Genomic DNA, 17,584 nt, shown 5'->3' on the forward strand with positions numbered 1-17,584 from the left:
TAGGGATGGAAGAGGTAATAATTGATATATGAGCTAAAAGTTAGGTTTTCCTTGCCTGGAAAGATTAGTTTTGGTCTTTTTATTTAGAGTAGAAAATTTGCATAGAAACGAAAAGCTTGTATGTCCGCTGTATTTCATTCTGGGAATTTTTGCTTTTGTTGGTTGTCTGTTCATAGTGTTCGCTGTTCATGAACAGTGTTCAAAGATACAGGAGAAATCAGAGCTATCAGAATTCTTAAAGTATGATATGATGTATTTTATTATTGAAGAGATTCAAGGTACATTATCTATTTTGCCCATCAGATAAAATATTTAAGGGTGACTTGATCTGCTGTTTCGAAGAAAAATCTGTAATCTCTTTAACACAGGAGAGAAAAAAAGTTTTAAAGGTTGAAGCTAGATGAATTCACACTTTGAAATGAAATATGGAATTTTAGTGTGGATAATTTACTGTTGGAGCAACTTGTTGAAGTTGGATACCAACAGAAAAAGTTGCCACAATAAATTACTTGATTTACAGAACTGCTATAGTTTCTGTACTTAACTTGAAGTATATAAAATATGTAACTGCTGTAATTTCTACTTGGAGTAATTCACTCAGAGCTGTCACGAGGTCTGTGTTACATAGCAGATCAGACAGACTAAGGGCAATCACAAGGTCTACTATTCTAGTTGAACAAATGCGGAATTATGAAGTAGTAATAAAACACTTGATTGTGTATTCTATTTTTAAAATCAGGTATTGAAGCGAGGCCTGCAAAGGGATCTCAGCTTTTTGTAATGAACAGGGTATCTTAATAGTAATGGTAACAAACTTAATATATACATAATGGACACATAAAATTTTTCAAAAAAGATAACATTTGTGAGACTGGCTATAAACTGCTGAACATACTGGTTAAATACAGGTAGTACTGTAATGATCAGATCAAAGATGATGTTGAGCAGTTCCTTCATTGGCAATTTTTTTTACTTTCGCTAAAGCCTGGGAGAATTTTACAGACTTTTTAGTGTAGGCAACCCGCTCTACTGAAGAGCTTCCCTGCATTCTGTTGCAAGAAAATGAACGGTCTCCATAAAGAGCTGTTACAGTCTTCAGCAAAACACTTTGCTTCAGTTCCTGTTCATTGCAATGAAAATGGCATATAGTGTGTTTTATTTGTAAAATACGTATTGAAATGTTCATAGGGCTTTTGCTAAATTGGAGTTTGAGGAGATTGAGTCTTTCCATCTGTCCCATTGCTGAGGTGAAAAAAGATGAACTAATTGTTAAATCAGCAAAATAGCAAGTGCTATTCTCACATGCATGCGAGAGAAATGAGATAAGGGTTTGTTTTGTATCGTCTCATGAGAAGGTATTAAGAATGCTCCGTCAAATTCGCAGGATATAACTCGAGTCAAGCTAATTTTTCTTAATATATTTCTTTTTAAAATTCTCAAATAAGGTGACAGTGTCATTTTAACTGTCCAGTGTAATGTGTCACTATAAAGATGATCTCCGGGGATTTTTCAGATTGGAAGAAATATTATACATGTGAAGCCCAAGATTATTCTTTATTAAAAATGATGTGAAAGAAGATAGTGTTTTATATATATGTGCGTGTGTGCCTGGAAGTGATTATTTCTAGACAACAGAAGTGAATATTAGACACAAATATCCAGTGTGTTATAGAAACAGAATTATGGGGCTAGCCATTACATAAATAAATACTTCTGTTTTCTGCACTAAAATAAATGATTGAAAGCAGTTCTTTCAGTAATGTTATGCTTATGGAGTCTATTTGTTATAAGAAAGGGAAGTTTATAAATGAAGGACAATAGAAGGAGTCTTGATTTCTGATTTTAAAAAGAAATACCAAGGCTTTTTATCACTTTTTCTTCATATTTGTTACTAAGGTAGCCTAAGATACAGTTATCAAATAAAAGATTAAGAAATTTGATTTTTAGACTTCAAATTGTTTTTAGTGTTTTGACACAGCTCCATGTGTATTTAAATTTTTAGAGTGTAAAGAGGTTGTTCTAAAGCTAAGAGATTTAGAAGGTTGAAAGGAAGAAAAGTAGTCTTACTGTTCTGAAAGGTTTTGATGTAACAACACAAGTAATTTCATAGAAAAAAATCTCAAGTAATAGAAGGTTGTTTTTCCAAAGGACTTGCTTTTATGTGAACTTTAAAAGGACCATGTCAGTGCTGTTTTTGTTTTGGAATTACTTTTCATGTGACCTTTACATGTGGAATTCAGTAATTGATTCCTGTGTTTTGTAAACTGGTTGAAGGTTCAGTAGTTACAATAAACTTAATTCAAACTGTAAGCTTACAGTTATGTAGCTTGGGAAGAACTCCAGAAAAGAGATATGCAGAAGCAATTCTTCAATGGAGCGAGCAGACCTTGAATGACAGTTCTGTATAATCCTTATGTCTTACACAAGTGGACATCCTTGTGGTGGACAGTTAACAGACATTTCAGATAAGGGAGCCGAACAGATCAGTTCATATATAGTTTTCATCTTCCTTTTCAAATGTACTGCTGTCTGTTTCAGGCCACACATTTTCGGTCTCCGCTTCTTCAACAGACAGAAAACCAAGTGTCTTCAGCTGCTGCCCATCAGAGTCAGCAGGCTGTAACTGATGTCATCCAGCAGCTCCTTGAGTTATCAGAACCAGGTCCTGTAGAAAATAACCAGCCTCCACAACCTGGTCAGCAACTCAACATTGCAGTGGGAATCAATAGAGATATTTTGCAGGTAAGAGCTGTGTGTGAGAACAGCTTTACGTTTCAGTGGTTTCTCTCTCATTTTATTGTAGTGAAATTTGTTCTCAGTATTTTCAGTGATAGCATTTCTTCTGCATTTTTAAATGATGTATCTGTCAAGAATTTTAAAGATCTACTAAATGCATATGGAATGCGGCTAGATACCTTTTTGTATAATTTTACAAAAGCAAGGTTATAAATATTGATTACATGACCTAAAAGAAAGCTTTAAGTGTACACACCCATATGTGGACGTTTTATTGATCCCTTTTACTTTTTTTTTCTGTTGCCTAGAAGCAGTTTGTGGCATGTCCTTAAGTTATGCCGTGCTTAAAACATGATGACATTTAAGAAGGGAAAAATATTTTTATCTGGTTAAAAAATGAGAATGTATATGGGGCCTTTACCCTGCTCTAATTAATAAGTGGCTATTTGAATATTTCCTGTTGGTGCAAAGAAAATTCGTTCCTGGGTCAGACCAACATTTTGTCTAACCCATTATTCTGTCCTTGATACTGGCAGTAAGAGATGCTGTGTAACAGAAGAGACGCAGGCAGTAATTCGGCTGTTTGTTTCTTCTGCAGCCTCCACTGCATAATGGAACAGGGCAGGGAATATTATTCTTTAATATTGGTGGTAGCCTGCTAACCTTTAAGCTATTTTTTCATCTCTAGCCTTTTAAGTACCATTTAAATTTCTTTTTGGAAGACCCAGATGTTACAGGTAGCTATGTGCCAGTTCACCATGTTACCTGTGCCAAGTAATATCAGTAATATCTAATATCAGGAATGTGTTGTGTAGTTGCACCAAATTATAACACACAATATAACTACTGTTGTGATAACTATTAAGAAAAAAATCGAAAAATCAGTCTTTGAAGTTGGTTCTTTGGGTTATTGTATGAACATCACTAGCCATATTGTTGTACAAAATAAAAATAAATCATAGTTTTCTTCTATGCAATCAAATATCTGCACACTCCTACTTAAATGTGTGTTTGAAATCTTTGATCCAGAGCCTTTTCAGACACAACAGTACCCATAAAGGTGCTTACACTCCAGTCCCTTCCAGGTGTACATAAACGTGAGTGCATAACTCTTTTGCCTTGGTCTGATGGTTATCAGTGATTTGTTAGCAGAGGCTTTTGAGCTTTTCTGAGCCTTTCTTTGGTTTAGTATTCTTCCTTTTTTTTTTTAATATCATGTATGGCTTCACCACAAGCTGTGACGGGCTTCAAATTTGATGTTTTATGCGGAACTATTCTCTCATGTAGTAGGCATAAGAGAGAGCTGTATATTCCTGGCAAATACTTGGTTCTGTAGAAACAGTTTTCACTTTTCTGAAAGGCAGTTGTTGGCACATGTATTAGTGCAGGAAATCCAATATAAATCTCTCAGACAATCATAAGTCGGTGTTGTGTGAGAACATTTTTGAAAGTTTAAATCCAGCTGAAATTCTGGGAGGATAAGACATTTAATTCCTGTCATTATATTTGCATTATATCTTCTAAATAGTTGTTTGTGAAAAGTTGGAGCAACTGTGGAATGTTTTTCTTAATCGAGAGGTTTTTTTATTCTCTTGTAGCAAGCTTTAGAGAACAGTGGCTTGTCTTCAATTCCTGTCTCCGCACATTCTACTGAATGCAGCCAGGCTAAGACTCCTGGGGCCCAGGATCAGAACCCAGACATCCAGACTCTCTCAAATCATCAGGCTGATTCTAATAATGCAGAACAAGATAAGGAGCAAGAGAGTACAGATAAACTCGATAAAAAAGAAAAAAAGGTTATTAAGAAAAAGTCACCGTTTTTACCTGGTAATGTTGCCACCGCTTGCTACTTTTTGTGCTGGAAGGGTTACGGTGTTTGTGGGTGTGTTGATGGCTTTATAAGGGGATTTCCCAAAATGTATTTTAGGTCAGTTACGAACTTCATTTACTTTTATCTAAAACACAATGTGTGTATAAGTTATGATAGTAGCATTTATAACTTTCATTACACGGATACTAAAATGTGTCAGAATGGCATTAAGTGAAATTATACTGTTAAATCTTCTGGATTTAGATGAGTGGAGTTTTTGGAGGAGGACAAAAAAAGAAAGAATATGAATCTTTCCTTCTTTTTCCCGTCATCCTTCTCTGAGGAGGGTTGGGTTTTTGTGGTGTGTCCTGGAGCAGAGAGTTCTTGCAAGCCCTGCTCTTCTTCTTTGGAATTGAGGCCTCACAGAGGCAGAAGTATAGTGCTGCTGCCTCATGCAGGTCTTCACTGACCCGGGCCATGTAGGGGAGGATGAAGGTTGATATTGTGGATAATACTTCAAGTCACCTCTATTTGGAATTGCAGTACTGAATTGATATTGTCACCATAAATGCACGTTAATACTCCACCTCCTTACTGTATTGTGTGTATGCAAGTCTGGATTTTGTCTCTGTTAAATGCATCTTTAGTGTTAGGGTTGCTAGAAGTGTTTTGTTCCAAGTATAGACATCATACTTTAATGTCTGGCCTGGTGGAGACAGCTCTGTAAGTCAGAGTCATTGAGCTCTGCCCATAGTAACTTCATAGGTAAATTGAGGTTGCTTTTTCCTTTGCAAGGGATGCAGAAATCCAAATTTGAAAAAAATCCAAAGTTGAAAGCTCATCTTGTCCAGCATAACTGTGCTAAAAATCAACATTAACTTTTTCCTCTGGTAATAATAACGATTTTGTCCTGGTGTGCAACAGTAACAACTCTGTAACTCTGACTGCAAGTAAAAATAAAAGGTCACTGCTGTACAGTCAAACACAACCACCTTTATTTTCTGATAAAATAACATAACCTCGGTGTATTCGCATGGTTTACAGAAAAAAACACTGTGTGAACTGATTTAAATGAGCGAATACCTGATATTGAACAGCATGTATGAATAAAAAAACATGATAGGATTTAGAAGCTTCTTTTGTCATTTTTGTTGAGAGAAGGTATGCTGTTGCTTTAGGACAGAGCTTAGGGTTCTTGGATCATAAAACAACTTTTGTGGAAAAGTAGCCTTAAATTGTAAATCTTTCAGAAGGGCTTTTTTTTGCCTTCTTGAAAAACTTATAGATTACAATTTAAGTCTGAATTTGCAGAAGAGAGGGCCATTAAAATATCTCATCCAATTAGTTAAATAAGCGTTTAGCACTTAAAATAATTTTATCTGGTTATGGTTGAGGAGTTATATTCATTGATGGATAATTTTGTGTTACATATGGTATTTAACTGGTGTATTATATTGCATTACATTTATGTTGCATATTTCTAAGTGGCATACAAATTGAATTCTTTCTATTTTGTAAAGTCAGACATTACTTAGCTTTTTTTCTTCTCCGCCCCCCTCCCCCCTTTTTCCTTTTCAGTAGCACAAAAATGTTTCCATTTCAACAAGATTCTCTTGGGTTTGGTTTTTGTCATATCAGCCCATCACTATTTTTGTGAAGCAGAATGTATCTGATAGAGAAGTCAATTGACTACCAAGTGTGTTGTAATGGCATCTATTTGGCAAAATGTTTTTGTGTTTTGATTGCTTTGTATAATGGTGTCAGTGTAGTGGAATTTTTGAAAAACTGTTGATGTTTCAAATGTGTTCATTCTGATGTTGTTCCTTATTTTAGGTTCTATACGTGAAGAAAATGGAATAAGGTGGCATGTTTGTCCATATTGCTCTAAAGAATTTAAAAAACCAAGTGATCTAGTGCGCCACATCCGCATTCATACCCATGAGAAGCCGTTCAAGTGTCCCCAGTGTTTCCGCGCCTTTGCTGTTAAGAGTACTCTCACAGCACACATAAAAACACATACTGGCATTAAAGCTTTCAAGTGCCAATTTTGTATGAAATGCTTTTCCACCTCAGGGAGTTTAAAAGTTCACATTCGTCTACATACAGGTAAGGCCTGAAAACTGCTTTTTTGTTTTTTATAATTGGGTGAGACCTTGAATGAGAAAAAAAGACAATGTGAAGCACTTAAATTGTAGAGCTGTCTGTCATGTCATTAATATCTATCAGAGAATGAACTGGTTTTAGTGTCTTATATGATGAACTTAAATTTTTGTCACAACTTTCTAGGGTTTCATGGCTTTGAAACTTTGGGCTCCTACAAAAGCCGTGGACATTTAGTTCTCTGACAATGAGTCAGCTGTTGCTCCTTTTTAATATTAGCATTGTGAGTGTATTTAGTTGTGCTTTCTAAAGAGTAAATCTTTTGTATTTACTCTGCATCTTTTCTTCCCTTCCTTTCCCCATACTTTTTGGTTATTTCACTGTATCACTTAGGACTATTGGGTCACTTCCCATTTCATCTTCAACAGTAGGGTGTTTTCACCCACTTACCTGTTTTCAATATCTTACACTGCATGCCCTAAAGCTCCTCTGTTCATGTAGTCCTTGTTCACATAATATATGATGTCTTCAATACCTGTTTTTCTGTGGCTGAACTTCTATCCTCTGCATAGAGAAAAATGAATTTTCCACTCTTGGTGGACTACCTGGTTGTTTTCCACTTTTCTTTCTTTGTTCTTGCAGCTATATAAGCTTTCAGCAAGATAAGCTCATAAATGTGCTGCTTTTTCCTTTCTCTCATGTTTATGTATTTACAGTCTGCAAACGTATCATTCATTTGCTACGTGTGTTTAGCATTCAATATATTTTATAGTGAGATGCCTTTAATCCATGAAATATCACTGTTGGATTCATCTGCAGAAAGTTTTTCACTTTGTTTTTTGTAAACTTGTAAACCAGTATTTTGTCTGTTACTTTAATGTCAGCCTCACTTTATTTTGGAAGTCAGACTCATTCAATGTAGCAAAAGCACTAGATGACTTGAGAAATAGGTAGTGCAGTGGTTATGGAACTCCAGCATGTTAGTCATCGTTCAGCACGCTTGTTTTTCCTGAGATGTTTGCTGCTTCCTCTGTCTAGCAGGTTAGGCTTACTGGGTCAGGTTAGAGGTTTGTTGAGCCGTGTCTGCTGTCTCTGATGGCAGCGTGTGGAAAAGGGGAAGCCTACAGTAATGCTTCTTAGCAATGTACAGCTAGCTTCCACTAATCTTTGGGTTGAGGGCTTTATGAAGCAGGCTGTACCTCTGTACTAAGCAGCACTTCGTAGATTTTTGTTCCGAAGAACTTAGCTAATTGATTTTGTACCCATGTGAACTTAACTACAGGAACAACCTAACTTAATGAATTCAAATGTTGAGCCACATGTTGAGTAAAGTACTTTCTGTTGCTCTAAATATTCTGCTCAGTAGTTTTATATGATGTTGTAGTTATTACTGTATTGTGAAGAATGGTTTATTCTTGTGCATTTTTTCCACATGTGATTTTATGGAGCTTTCTTCATAATACCGTTGTGTTTCCTACCCTTCTAAGTCCAAGATTTTCCTTTGAACAAAAGCTGAAAGTTTGGCAACTCTGCCTGTCTCTGTAACTTACCAAGTTCTCCAGTGCCCTTTCCAAGGAGAGATTTCTACTCCATTTTGCATTGCAAAAGTCTTGCTTTAATAATTCCTCTTGGCATACTGTTTTGTCTGCCATCAAACAGTGTTGACATTTTCACAGACTGATCTAGAATTTCTCTAAACTTTGTCACATCGCTGTTACTCTGTTTTATCCTATTATATATCATTTGTCTATGCGTTTGTGGATTCTTTCTTCTCACAGTTTTTTAACAGTTTGTTTTGGAAGGACATTTGACCTGCTATCTGCAGTTCATGGAATAGCTTCTAGAACCTTTTGAAAATTGCTGTCACTTTTGCATCATCCAGTTTCCTAATAACAAGCTTGCTTAGTGATGTGCTACAACCAGTTAGTAGTTCAACAATTTCATATTTACTTTTGATTGGATTTTGTGAATATGTTTTGAAAACCTTATATAATAAATGAATAAACACCTTGATAGGAAATTAAAAAGAAAATACAGAAGAGAGACTCTAAATTCCAAAGCTATGTTTCTAGGGTGGTGGAAGTAAAATCGCAACCTAATATTACTTTTTTTTTAATCTTTTGCAGGTGTTAGGCCTTTTGCTTGTCCTCACTGTGACAAAAAGTTTAGAACATCAGGCCACCGGAAAACTCATATTGCTTCACATTTTAAGCACACTGAACTAAGAAAGCTGCGACATCAGCGTAAACCTGCAAAAGTTCGAGTAGGAAAGACGAGTGTTCCAGTACCAGACATTCCTTTGCAAGAGCCCATACTTATCACTGATTTAGGTAAAGACCAAGTGAATCTGTGCTCTCTTGAAATTTGGATTTCACAGGAAAATAGAGGTCACAGTTTAATCAAACAAAGACATTCAGAGCTTGCTCAGAAAGATGCACTTTGAAATAAGTTATTGGAAATAATCAGGCTACAGAAAAGTGCCATATTTTATAGTTTGTACTAGAATTAGTAAGAAGAGTCTTTTTTTATTCACAGACACATTGTATAATCCTTACTAGAAAAAAAAGCATGTGCATGTTTACATTAGGAGAGGAGTTTAGTTTAACTATTGTTAGGCTGTTGGTATAGAAAAGATAACATTTTATGACCTAGATTCTTCTTGAGATGATCATGTTTATTCAAATTACAAGTATTAATGAGTCGGTGTGTTATATGATTTTAGTGTATTTGGTATTTGGTGACCTCAACTGAATTAGTGGTAATCATGAGTGGCCATATTTCAAAAAAGGGCAGAATAATTCTGGAACATGGTATAGTGAATTCATACAGTTATTTTAATTCTGTTGTAGAATAATTGTTAAAACATTACATAAACCAATTTTTGGAAGAAAGTAACTTGTTGTACAGCTCATTCAAGATAGTATATATTGTTGTCCAGTAGAGGTCAATGTAGTGGGCAAATTGTTTACTCTTCATTGTTTGACTTGGCGGTGTGCTAACCCCAGCCTTGTCTGTTGTGTAGTCATCTTGATACAGTAGAATATTATATTGGTAATATCTTTAGCCTTAAATCTTCATCACTCTTTAAAAATCCTTTTGCTTTCACTGCTTTCAAGAATTACTGTATGCAAGAGTAGTGGTTATTTTGGTATCAGGCATAAGAAACTTCAATTTTCAGAGTAGCAACAAAACATTGCTGACAGCTTCAGATATTCAGATTGCACAGTATTTCTTTCTTGACTGAACCCTGGAAACAGGTACAGTCTTATAGCTTGATTCTAAATAAAAAAGCACTTCAATACAATTAAAATCTGTGCAGTGAAATTCTGTATGTTTTTTTTTTTTGAAAAAAAAAACCAACCCAACAAACCTAATATTAACAAAAAACAATTACTAGATAAGTTGTTTCCTACAGGTGCTGATAACACCTGAACTCTGCTGATATTGGAGTGCTCAATGTAAAAATAAGAAGTCCCACTATTTGTCTAGAAGGTGTCATGTTTTTTTCAATCTACCGACAATATTTCCACTGTTCCCAGAAAAAAAATTTTGCTTCTTGTAGAGGTGTCAAGAATCTTGTATCTTGTTGCTCTGTACTAGTGTTGATCTTTGAGTGGCGCCTTTGATTAAAAAAACCACCTGTTTTTTGGAAAAAAAGACTAGATTATTCTAAAAGTCTATAAAAAAAGTCAGCAAAATGTTCTCTACCTGTTACAATGTTTCTTTCATCTCATTCCATTCATTGATGGTATTTATTGATTAGGAATTGCAAAAAATTGTCATTTTTCTTGTGTTTAGTGTGGTTCCAAAGATGGAACTGATGGGAAGAAAAATACCTTTTTTAGAACTCAGAACTATTTTACTGACTTGCTATATCCAGGATAGAGCCACCTTGAACTTTTCTAACAGTTTGGAGAAATGTTTAGTTTATCCAAATTGAACAAGTGAAGTAAATAGTTTGGAAGTGTTTTATTAGGAATTTCGGTTATTTCTGTCCTCTTACATATGTTACTAGGAGTTTCTGCAGTGCTCCTGCAGACTAGAACCACTGTAACCTGGGATACGCTCTCAAGTTAGTCAGCTGTCATTCATTAACTGAATTACTCTGCTTTTATACGATTAAAAATAACTGAGAGTAAATATTTGTCATATGGTGTTCCTTCTCTTCTGATTTGGAAGACTTGTGTCATCTCCTGTACACTACTACTAATTATCATCACAGAAGAATGCCAGAAGGAATTGAGAAAGTGGGGTTGTGGGTTTGGTGGATTTTTGTGTTGGTGTGTGTTTTGTTTTGGTTTTTTTTTTTTGTTGGTTGGTTTGGGTTGGGTTGGGTTTTTTCGTTTTATTTTGGTTTTGTTTTTAAGAGAAAATGTTTTTACTAGACCAACTGAGTTAGTTGGGGAAGGTGAAAGAAGTTTTGGCATATATATGTATAAATATATATATGGATAACATACATACATATACACATAAATTTTCTCAAGTCTGGTACAGATAAGTGTTCTCTCTGCATTGTTGCCGTCTCTTCTCAAAAATGAGAGAAATTCCCTCTCCTTCTGCTCTTTTCAATTACATTTGGAAGTCAGCAGAAACCCTTTGGGCTTTCCTTTCTGAATATGAAACTTTGCATGCTAGGTGAAGCAGTCTGAGGAAAGAAAAGACAGTGTAAAAGGCTTTTGTGGTGAGTATTTAGGACCATAAAGGGGTCTTTGGCATATTTGTTGTAGCTTTGAATCACTCCCTCAACCTTTTATATCTGTATTTATACTAGTTTCGTTTGGTTTGGGGTTTTTTTGTTTTGTTCTTGGTTTTTTTTTAACTTGAAGTCTACTACTTTTCCCATTCTGTCACAGTGTTTGGGATGATACCCTTCCTTTGGCTACTTCTCAGACAGCATACTCTTGTGTAAGCAGTTGGATGTTTAGTAGCAGGAACTTTTAACTGATTTTTTCCAAAACTACACTTGACTGACGTCAGGGACCAGTGTATAAAGAACATTTGTTTAATTGGATTTTTTTCCCAATAAACTTTTGGAGGTACCCAGCGAATTAGCAAGACTGATTAGCCAAGGTAGATGATGTACAAATACAACAATTTTAAGGGACTATTTTTATCCTTTAAGTAAAGGCAAATAGATAGGGTGATTCGTGCTTTTCACAAAATGCATATTAAATATTTGTCAAGTTATAATGTATATCTGGGGTATGTTGATTAAACATCATTTGATTAAGGTGGGGGTTGGAAGAGCAAAATATCTGATTAGCAGTGAATTCATAACTGTCAGCTTTTTTAAAGTTAATGGTTGTTTTGGATATACATGAGGCTTAATGTAATGAGGTGAACCTGTGGATAAAAGAAGAGCTATCACTAAAATAGATAGTACGTGCAATGTGTGCAATATAATATGTATAATGCTAAATAGATGCATGCATAATTTTAAACAAGTGCTGAAAACATGGTCATTTTCTTTATATTCTTGCACGGTAAAAGTTTAGTCACTTTTTTTTTTTCAAATACTAGCTCTTCAGACTACAGCAACTTTGGAATAACTTTATCAATTAATTTTTCCTTTTTGTGTGTGTGTTTATGTATGCAGGTCTTATCCAGCCAATCCCAAGGAATAGCCAGTTCTTCCAAAATTATTTTAACAATAATTTTGTGAATGATGCAGACAGACCATACAAATGTTTTTATTGCCATCGAGCCTATAAAAAATCTTGTCATCTTAAACAACACATCAGGTAAAATAAATACAAAGAAGAAAGGAAATGTATGTAATAACAAATCTATGGAAGAGCATGAGATTTACATAATGTTCACTGAAAAGACTGCATTTTTTTTTACTGTCTCTTAAGTAGTGAACCAGTGATAATTGATTTTTTTTCTGGTAACGTTGAAGGAGGCTTTGGCTAATTCATAGCTCTGTGCAGTCTTAGCAGTACAAGTGGTTTGTGTTGAGTGTGAAGTTTAGCTTATTAACACTTGGACTCTTTTTTCCTGAACTATGTATCGAAAATAACAAGCGTTGCATGTGAATTCTTTTTGTAATTTTGTATTTGCATACTCCAGATCATCTGCTTTGTATGTAGCTCCTATTTTTTGGGAAGGAAATAACTATTCTGTTTGCTGTTTTCTGTGTACTAAACCTAAAAGAATTTAGGCTTACATTGTAATGAAGTAAACATTCCTAAAGTTTTACTTTCTGCCTAAAGTTCAGTTCAAGTTCCATATAGTGAGTGCTTGTTACAACCACAAGGTCATGGAGTCACAGAAAAATGTAGGTTGGAGGGGAACCAGTGGGGGTAACTAATCCAACCTTGTTTTCAGAAGAAAGGGTAGCTTCGAAGTTAGATTAGGTTGCAGTTTTACAGGCAGTAAGCTTTGCCATTTAGTGGAGTTATCAAATATTGCTCCCCGATTTATAAACTATGAATAACTGGAGGAGAAAATATGAAAAAAACCCCAAAGATGATTACTAGGATCTAAGGAAAGATTCCATGCAAGCGGGTGGCAATCTGCTTGTTTCTGCAATGTAAGCTCTGTACCGCTTTCTTACTTTCTCTAATTCAAATCGTGGCGAGTTCCTCGTGTTCTCCTTACAAATCAAGTTCTGTATTGGTAGGTTTTTAAAGTGGCTTGAAAGAGTTCTTGGTTTCTGTATGCTGGCTAACAGGAAGGGAGGAAGCCTTGCAATATTGCATCTTTTCCTTTTGTAATATCCTACCAAGATTTCTCATTGCCTTTCATAAACGCAGTCAAGCTAGATTGATTCAAATCAAAATAATTTTAAATTAGTAAGTGTTGCTGGTTTCCATCACTACCACCTTCATTGTCCTTCATAAGAAATAGTTGATTTTAATCGTGTTTCATACTTGTGAAAGTGTGAAAGTCATCCCTACCTTTTCCCAAATTTGTTAAATCCTGCTTCCTTTATCTTCCATTTCCTAGCATTCACATTGCCTTCCTCCTAGCTCTCACTTCTGAGATGCTACAGTCGTAACCCTCTGCTCCATTTCCTAACCTGTCCTTCAGTCTGGTTTTTATCTCGCTGTAGTCCTAAAGGGAAACTCGACTAGCACTTCTTGAAGGAAGGATATAGTGAGTGGGACATATTGATAGTATAGGTGAGTTTCCTCACTTGAACATTGTTTTCACTTAGCAGTCTGAAAGGCTACTTGTACTGTGCCTTGTTCAGGGGGTATTTAGGATGGACACAGTTCCCAAAAGTTGCATTATTAAACACAGTAGTAGTATACAATATGAGGAGGACCATACATTTTTTTCCAAACTTTTGTGGACATTGTTTTAGTTGAATTGAGGAAAATACATGTGAATGATAATATACTAGTCTGAAGAACTAGTATGTTATCTGGCATGGAAAAATTCAACCCAAATGTTTTAATTGAGGCCAGGTATGATCAGAAAAGGAGATTGGACTGTAGAACATAATTAAACCAGACATCATTGTTTCTAGCCCTGCCAGTGATCACATGCAGGTTGTTTATGATTTATTAAAGCTTTAATTTCTAGATTTTCTTAACTGAAGCCTCTTCCATCCATACAGCAGTTGCCTTGGTGTGGTTTATTTTGCTCACTTTAAAATTTAGCCTTTTAATAACTTCATAAATCAAACTCTAAATCTACTTTAACTTCTGCTTTCTCTTAAAAAGGTCACATACTGGTGAAAAGCCATTTAAGTGCTCTCAGTGTGGAAGAGGTTTTGTGTCAGCTGGAGTTCTGAAAGCACATATTAGAACACACACTGGATTGAAAGCTTTTAAGTGTCTTATATGCAACGGGGCCTTTACTACTGGTGGTAGCCTCAGGCGACATATGGGGATCCATAATGACCTTCGACCATATATGTGTCCATATTGTCAAAAAACATTCAAAACATCACTAAACTGTAAAAAACACATGAAGACTCATAGGTATGTTTATAATTTTTATATGAATCCTTCATGTATTTCCTTAAAAATACTTGGAAAAGCAACTTCGCTTTCTAGCAAACACTAATAATCGAATAAGGATGTTTGTTTACAGTTAGCAAAAACTTAGGTAGCTTTGAAGGTGTAATAAATTTTGGTGTATAATAAAAATTTGTTCACATAGATCGTTAGGATAACTGTCTAACTGAAGACATAAGACCTTCTTACCTTGCTTTGCAGATATGAACTTGCACAGCAACTTCAGCAGCATCAGCAGTCTGCTTCAGTAGATGAATCTACAGTAGATCAGCAGAGCATTCATGTTTCTACACAGATGCAAGTGGAGATTGAAAGTGATGAGCTACAACAGTCGGAAGCTGTTGCAACAGATCAGCAGGCTATTTTAGAGTTAGACCAGCAGCCAGTAGTAGGCACAGAAGAAACAGCGCTAGAACAACAATTGGCTGATCAGCCTTTAGAGCAAGATGAGGGTGAGTATTTGAAATATGATAAGGTTTATAAAGAGGTAAGTTTACAAGATCTCAAATAAAACTCTTTCATCAAGACAATGAAAGTAGACAACTAGAAAAATACATGGTGTAAAAGCTAACTATTTAAAGTATATTGCACAATTTCTTTCATTCATTGGTGTTCAGGTTTACTGTTAAAAATATCATTCAGGTTTGCACCATGTGGTTGTATCAAACAGAACTACTAAACAAATAGACAGAAAAATAATACTATGTGCACAGAACTTTACCACATCATCTCTATTATTAATAAAAAGCACTGCTATATAGTCTACTTAGGAAGTAATATCTGCGTTTGTTTGGAAGTGGGATGATACAAAATATTTCATGTACTTTCTCTGTTAGTAATAGTGGAACAAAGTATTTTGGTTTTGCTTATTTGTTCTTTTTCATGGTGTAATGAGTTAGTAAGAGCTACAGAGGAATGTGAATAAAGCCTGCGATAAGCAAAGGTTTAAATACCTGTTCAGCTAGTAATTTTTTATTTACTTTTGATGCAGTAAAAATTCAGATGACTATAAAATGTAGGTTTTGGGGATCAACTGAATTATGCAGTTAACTACATCTTCTTTTCATTATTTTTTTCCTTTTCTTTTTTTCCTTTTTTTTTTTTCCCCCATCCTCTTCCTTTCCCCATTTCAGATCGATTTGTGACATCCCAGCATGCTTTACAGGAAAACATCACTCAATTCGAACAACAAGCTATAGCACAGCAGCCGTTTGATCAACAGGGCTTATCACAAGGTTAGTAATAAATAACACTTTTTAAAATTATTCTTATAAATCTGGCTTTACAGCATAGTAATCATAAAGCATTTCAAAAGCAGGTATCCACAGTCAAAGTAACTGCAATGCAGAGAACTTGCAAAAACCTTTTCTTATATTATTATTTTGAAACTATAATCGGTAGAATAATTCAAATACTTCAACATTAGATTTTGCTTTTATGAGCTCATGTTTAGTCATTATAGTATGGGGTTTATAGTCAGGCACTTTGTATTCTTTCCATGATTGTGTTTTGAAATTGCTGCGGCATTAGGCAGTTTACACAGCTTTCTCCCTACATATACATGCTCATAACATGAGATGGTCAAAAGCATGGTCTAAGATTTGACTGAGTAGCTGTTGGGATTCATTATGGAAAAGAGCAAAATCTAATCTCATAACAATCATACTTCCACCTAATCACAGCAGTTTCCTTTTGTATTTTATAAAGCTACATAAGTAACAAATTCAGAGATTGTAAATGTTTGGAAACTTGTAGGTAAAATAAAAAAATACTGAGAAATATGTGTAAGGTTTATATAGCCTGCAGAGACTGAAGAAATGACTGCATTCTTTTGCTTGTCAGGACTGGTTTTCTTGAGTTGTTGCTTAATATGGAGCTGCTGGGTTTGTTTCAGGTTTTTTGGGGGGTGGGTGGGCAGGGAAGGGGAGCGTGTTCAAGGGGTTTTCCTTTGTTTTGGTTGAGAAGCATACCTCACCGGCTGACCAGTTGATCTCTTCCTTCTTGGTTCTGACTCCAGCAAATAACTTCATATTTATGTAACTGGTGACCAGTAATTGATATTCCATCTGCTTAAATGTCTCTCTTCTTAATTTCTTTCCCTGTTTAATTGTATAGAGCCTTTTGTAAAAATTTAACTCACTGTGCTAAGTTGCATGACAGTGTGAAGAAATAGTATAATTTGTTGCTGATTTTAATTCCTTAGGTTGTGCTGCTTTGTATGTAACTGAGAAAAAAAATCCTTAAGTCTCCGCCTTTGTTAAACAAGACTGAACCAAGTCCCGTTAAAACCCTATGGATTATTTTGATTGGTTACCTTTTACAGTTTTCCAAATGAATGAAAAGAGACTGTCAAGAGTAGTGGTGGGTTTTGTTTGGATTTTTACAGCTCCTTTGAATTTGAAAATCCAAAACGTAAACCTTGTTTTCTTATCTTATTTAGACTCCAGTTTCCATGTATGTGTATGTTCTTCATTAAATAAATACTGAATACTGAGTGATTTCTTGGGGAGGGAGGAAACTCTTCTAGATATCACCAAAAATTCTTTCATCATCAAAAAACTAGGCTGATCATCAGTACAATATAAAATTGGTACAGAAAATCAGAACATTTGTGGTGTGGTGTTTTGGTTTTTTTTAAGTCTCATTTGTATAAGATGTCTCCTATTCTACTTGGAATCTCATCCACAGATTCCCAACTCTTTGAAGTTTCCTTGAAGATCCTGGAGCCCTTCAAAATTTTTGAATTTCAGGTAGGTAAGCATTTGCGCGGATGCATGCGTTAAATTGGTCGACCCTCTCCCTATGTCTGCATCTGTGCTTCATGCTCCTAATTTCTTTTTCCTATCAGCTAGGCAGAACATTCAAGCTTAAAACACTGTCCTTTTTACCCTTGATATTTATAGGCTGTATTCTTGTTAAAATATTTTAGCTCAGTGTTTATTAATAAAACAATGTAGGAGTTTTAAAA

General features: G+C 35.2%; 1 protein-coding gene across 1 annotated transcript in view; it reads left to right on the forward strand.

Annotated features, from left to right (window-relative positions):
- ZNF236 (zinc finger protein 236) overlaps positions 1-17,584 on the forward strand; it is a 67,324-nt gene that overhangs the window by 20,988 nt on the left and 28,752 nt on the right. Inside the window, exons 8-15 of the mRNA XM_009885869.1 lie at positions 2,539-2,742; positions 4,335-4,563; positions 6,380-6,652; positions 8,773-8,976; positions 12,246-12,390; positions 14,320-14,580; positions 14,818-15,068; positions 15,750-15,851. Of these exons, the coding sequence (XP_009884171.1) occupies positions 2,539-2,742; positions 4,335-4,563; positions 6,380-6,652; positions 8,773-8,976; positions 12,246-12,390; positions 14,320-14,580; positions 14,818-15,068; positions 15,750-15,851 (1,669 nt within the window). The remainder of the gene's footprint in view (positions 1-2,538; positions 2,743-4,334; positions 4,564-6,379; positions 6,653-8,772; positions 8,977-12,245; positions 12,391-14,319; positions 14,581-14,817; positions 15,069-15,749; positions 15,852-17,584) is intronic.

The sequence above is a fragment of the Charadrius vociferus genome, unplaced genomic scaffold (assembly GCF_000708025.1).
Source record: "Charadrius vociferus isolate BGI_N301 unplaced genomic scaffold, ASM70802v2 scaffold195, whole genome shotgun sequence".
Lineage (NCBI taxonomy): Eukaryota > Metazoa > Chordata > Aves > Charadriiformes > Charadriidae > Charadrius > Charadrius vociferus.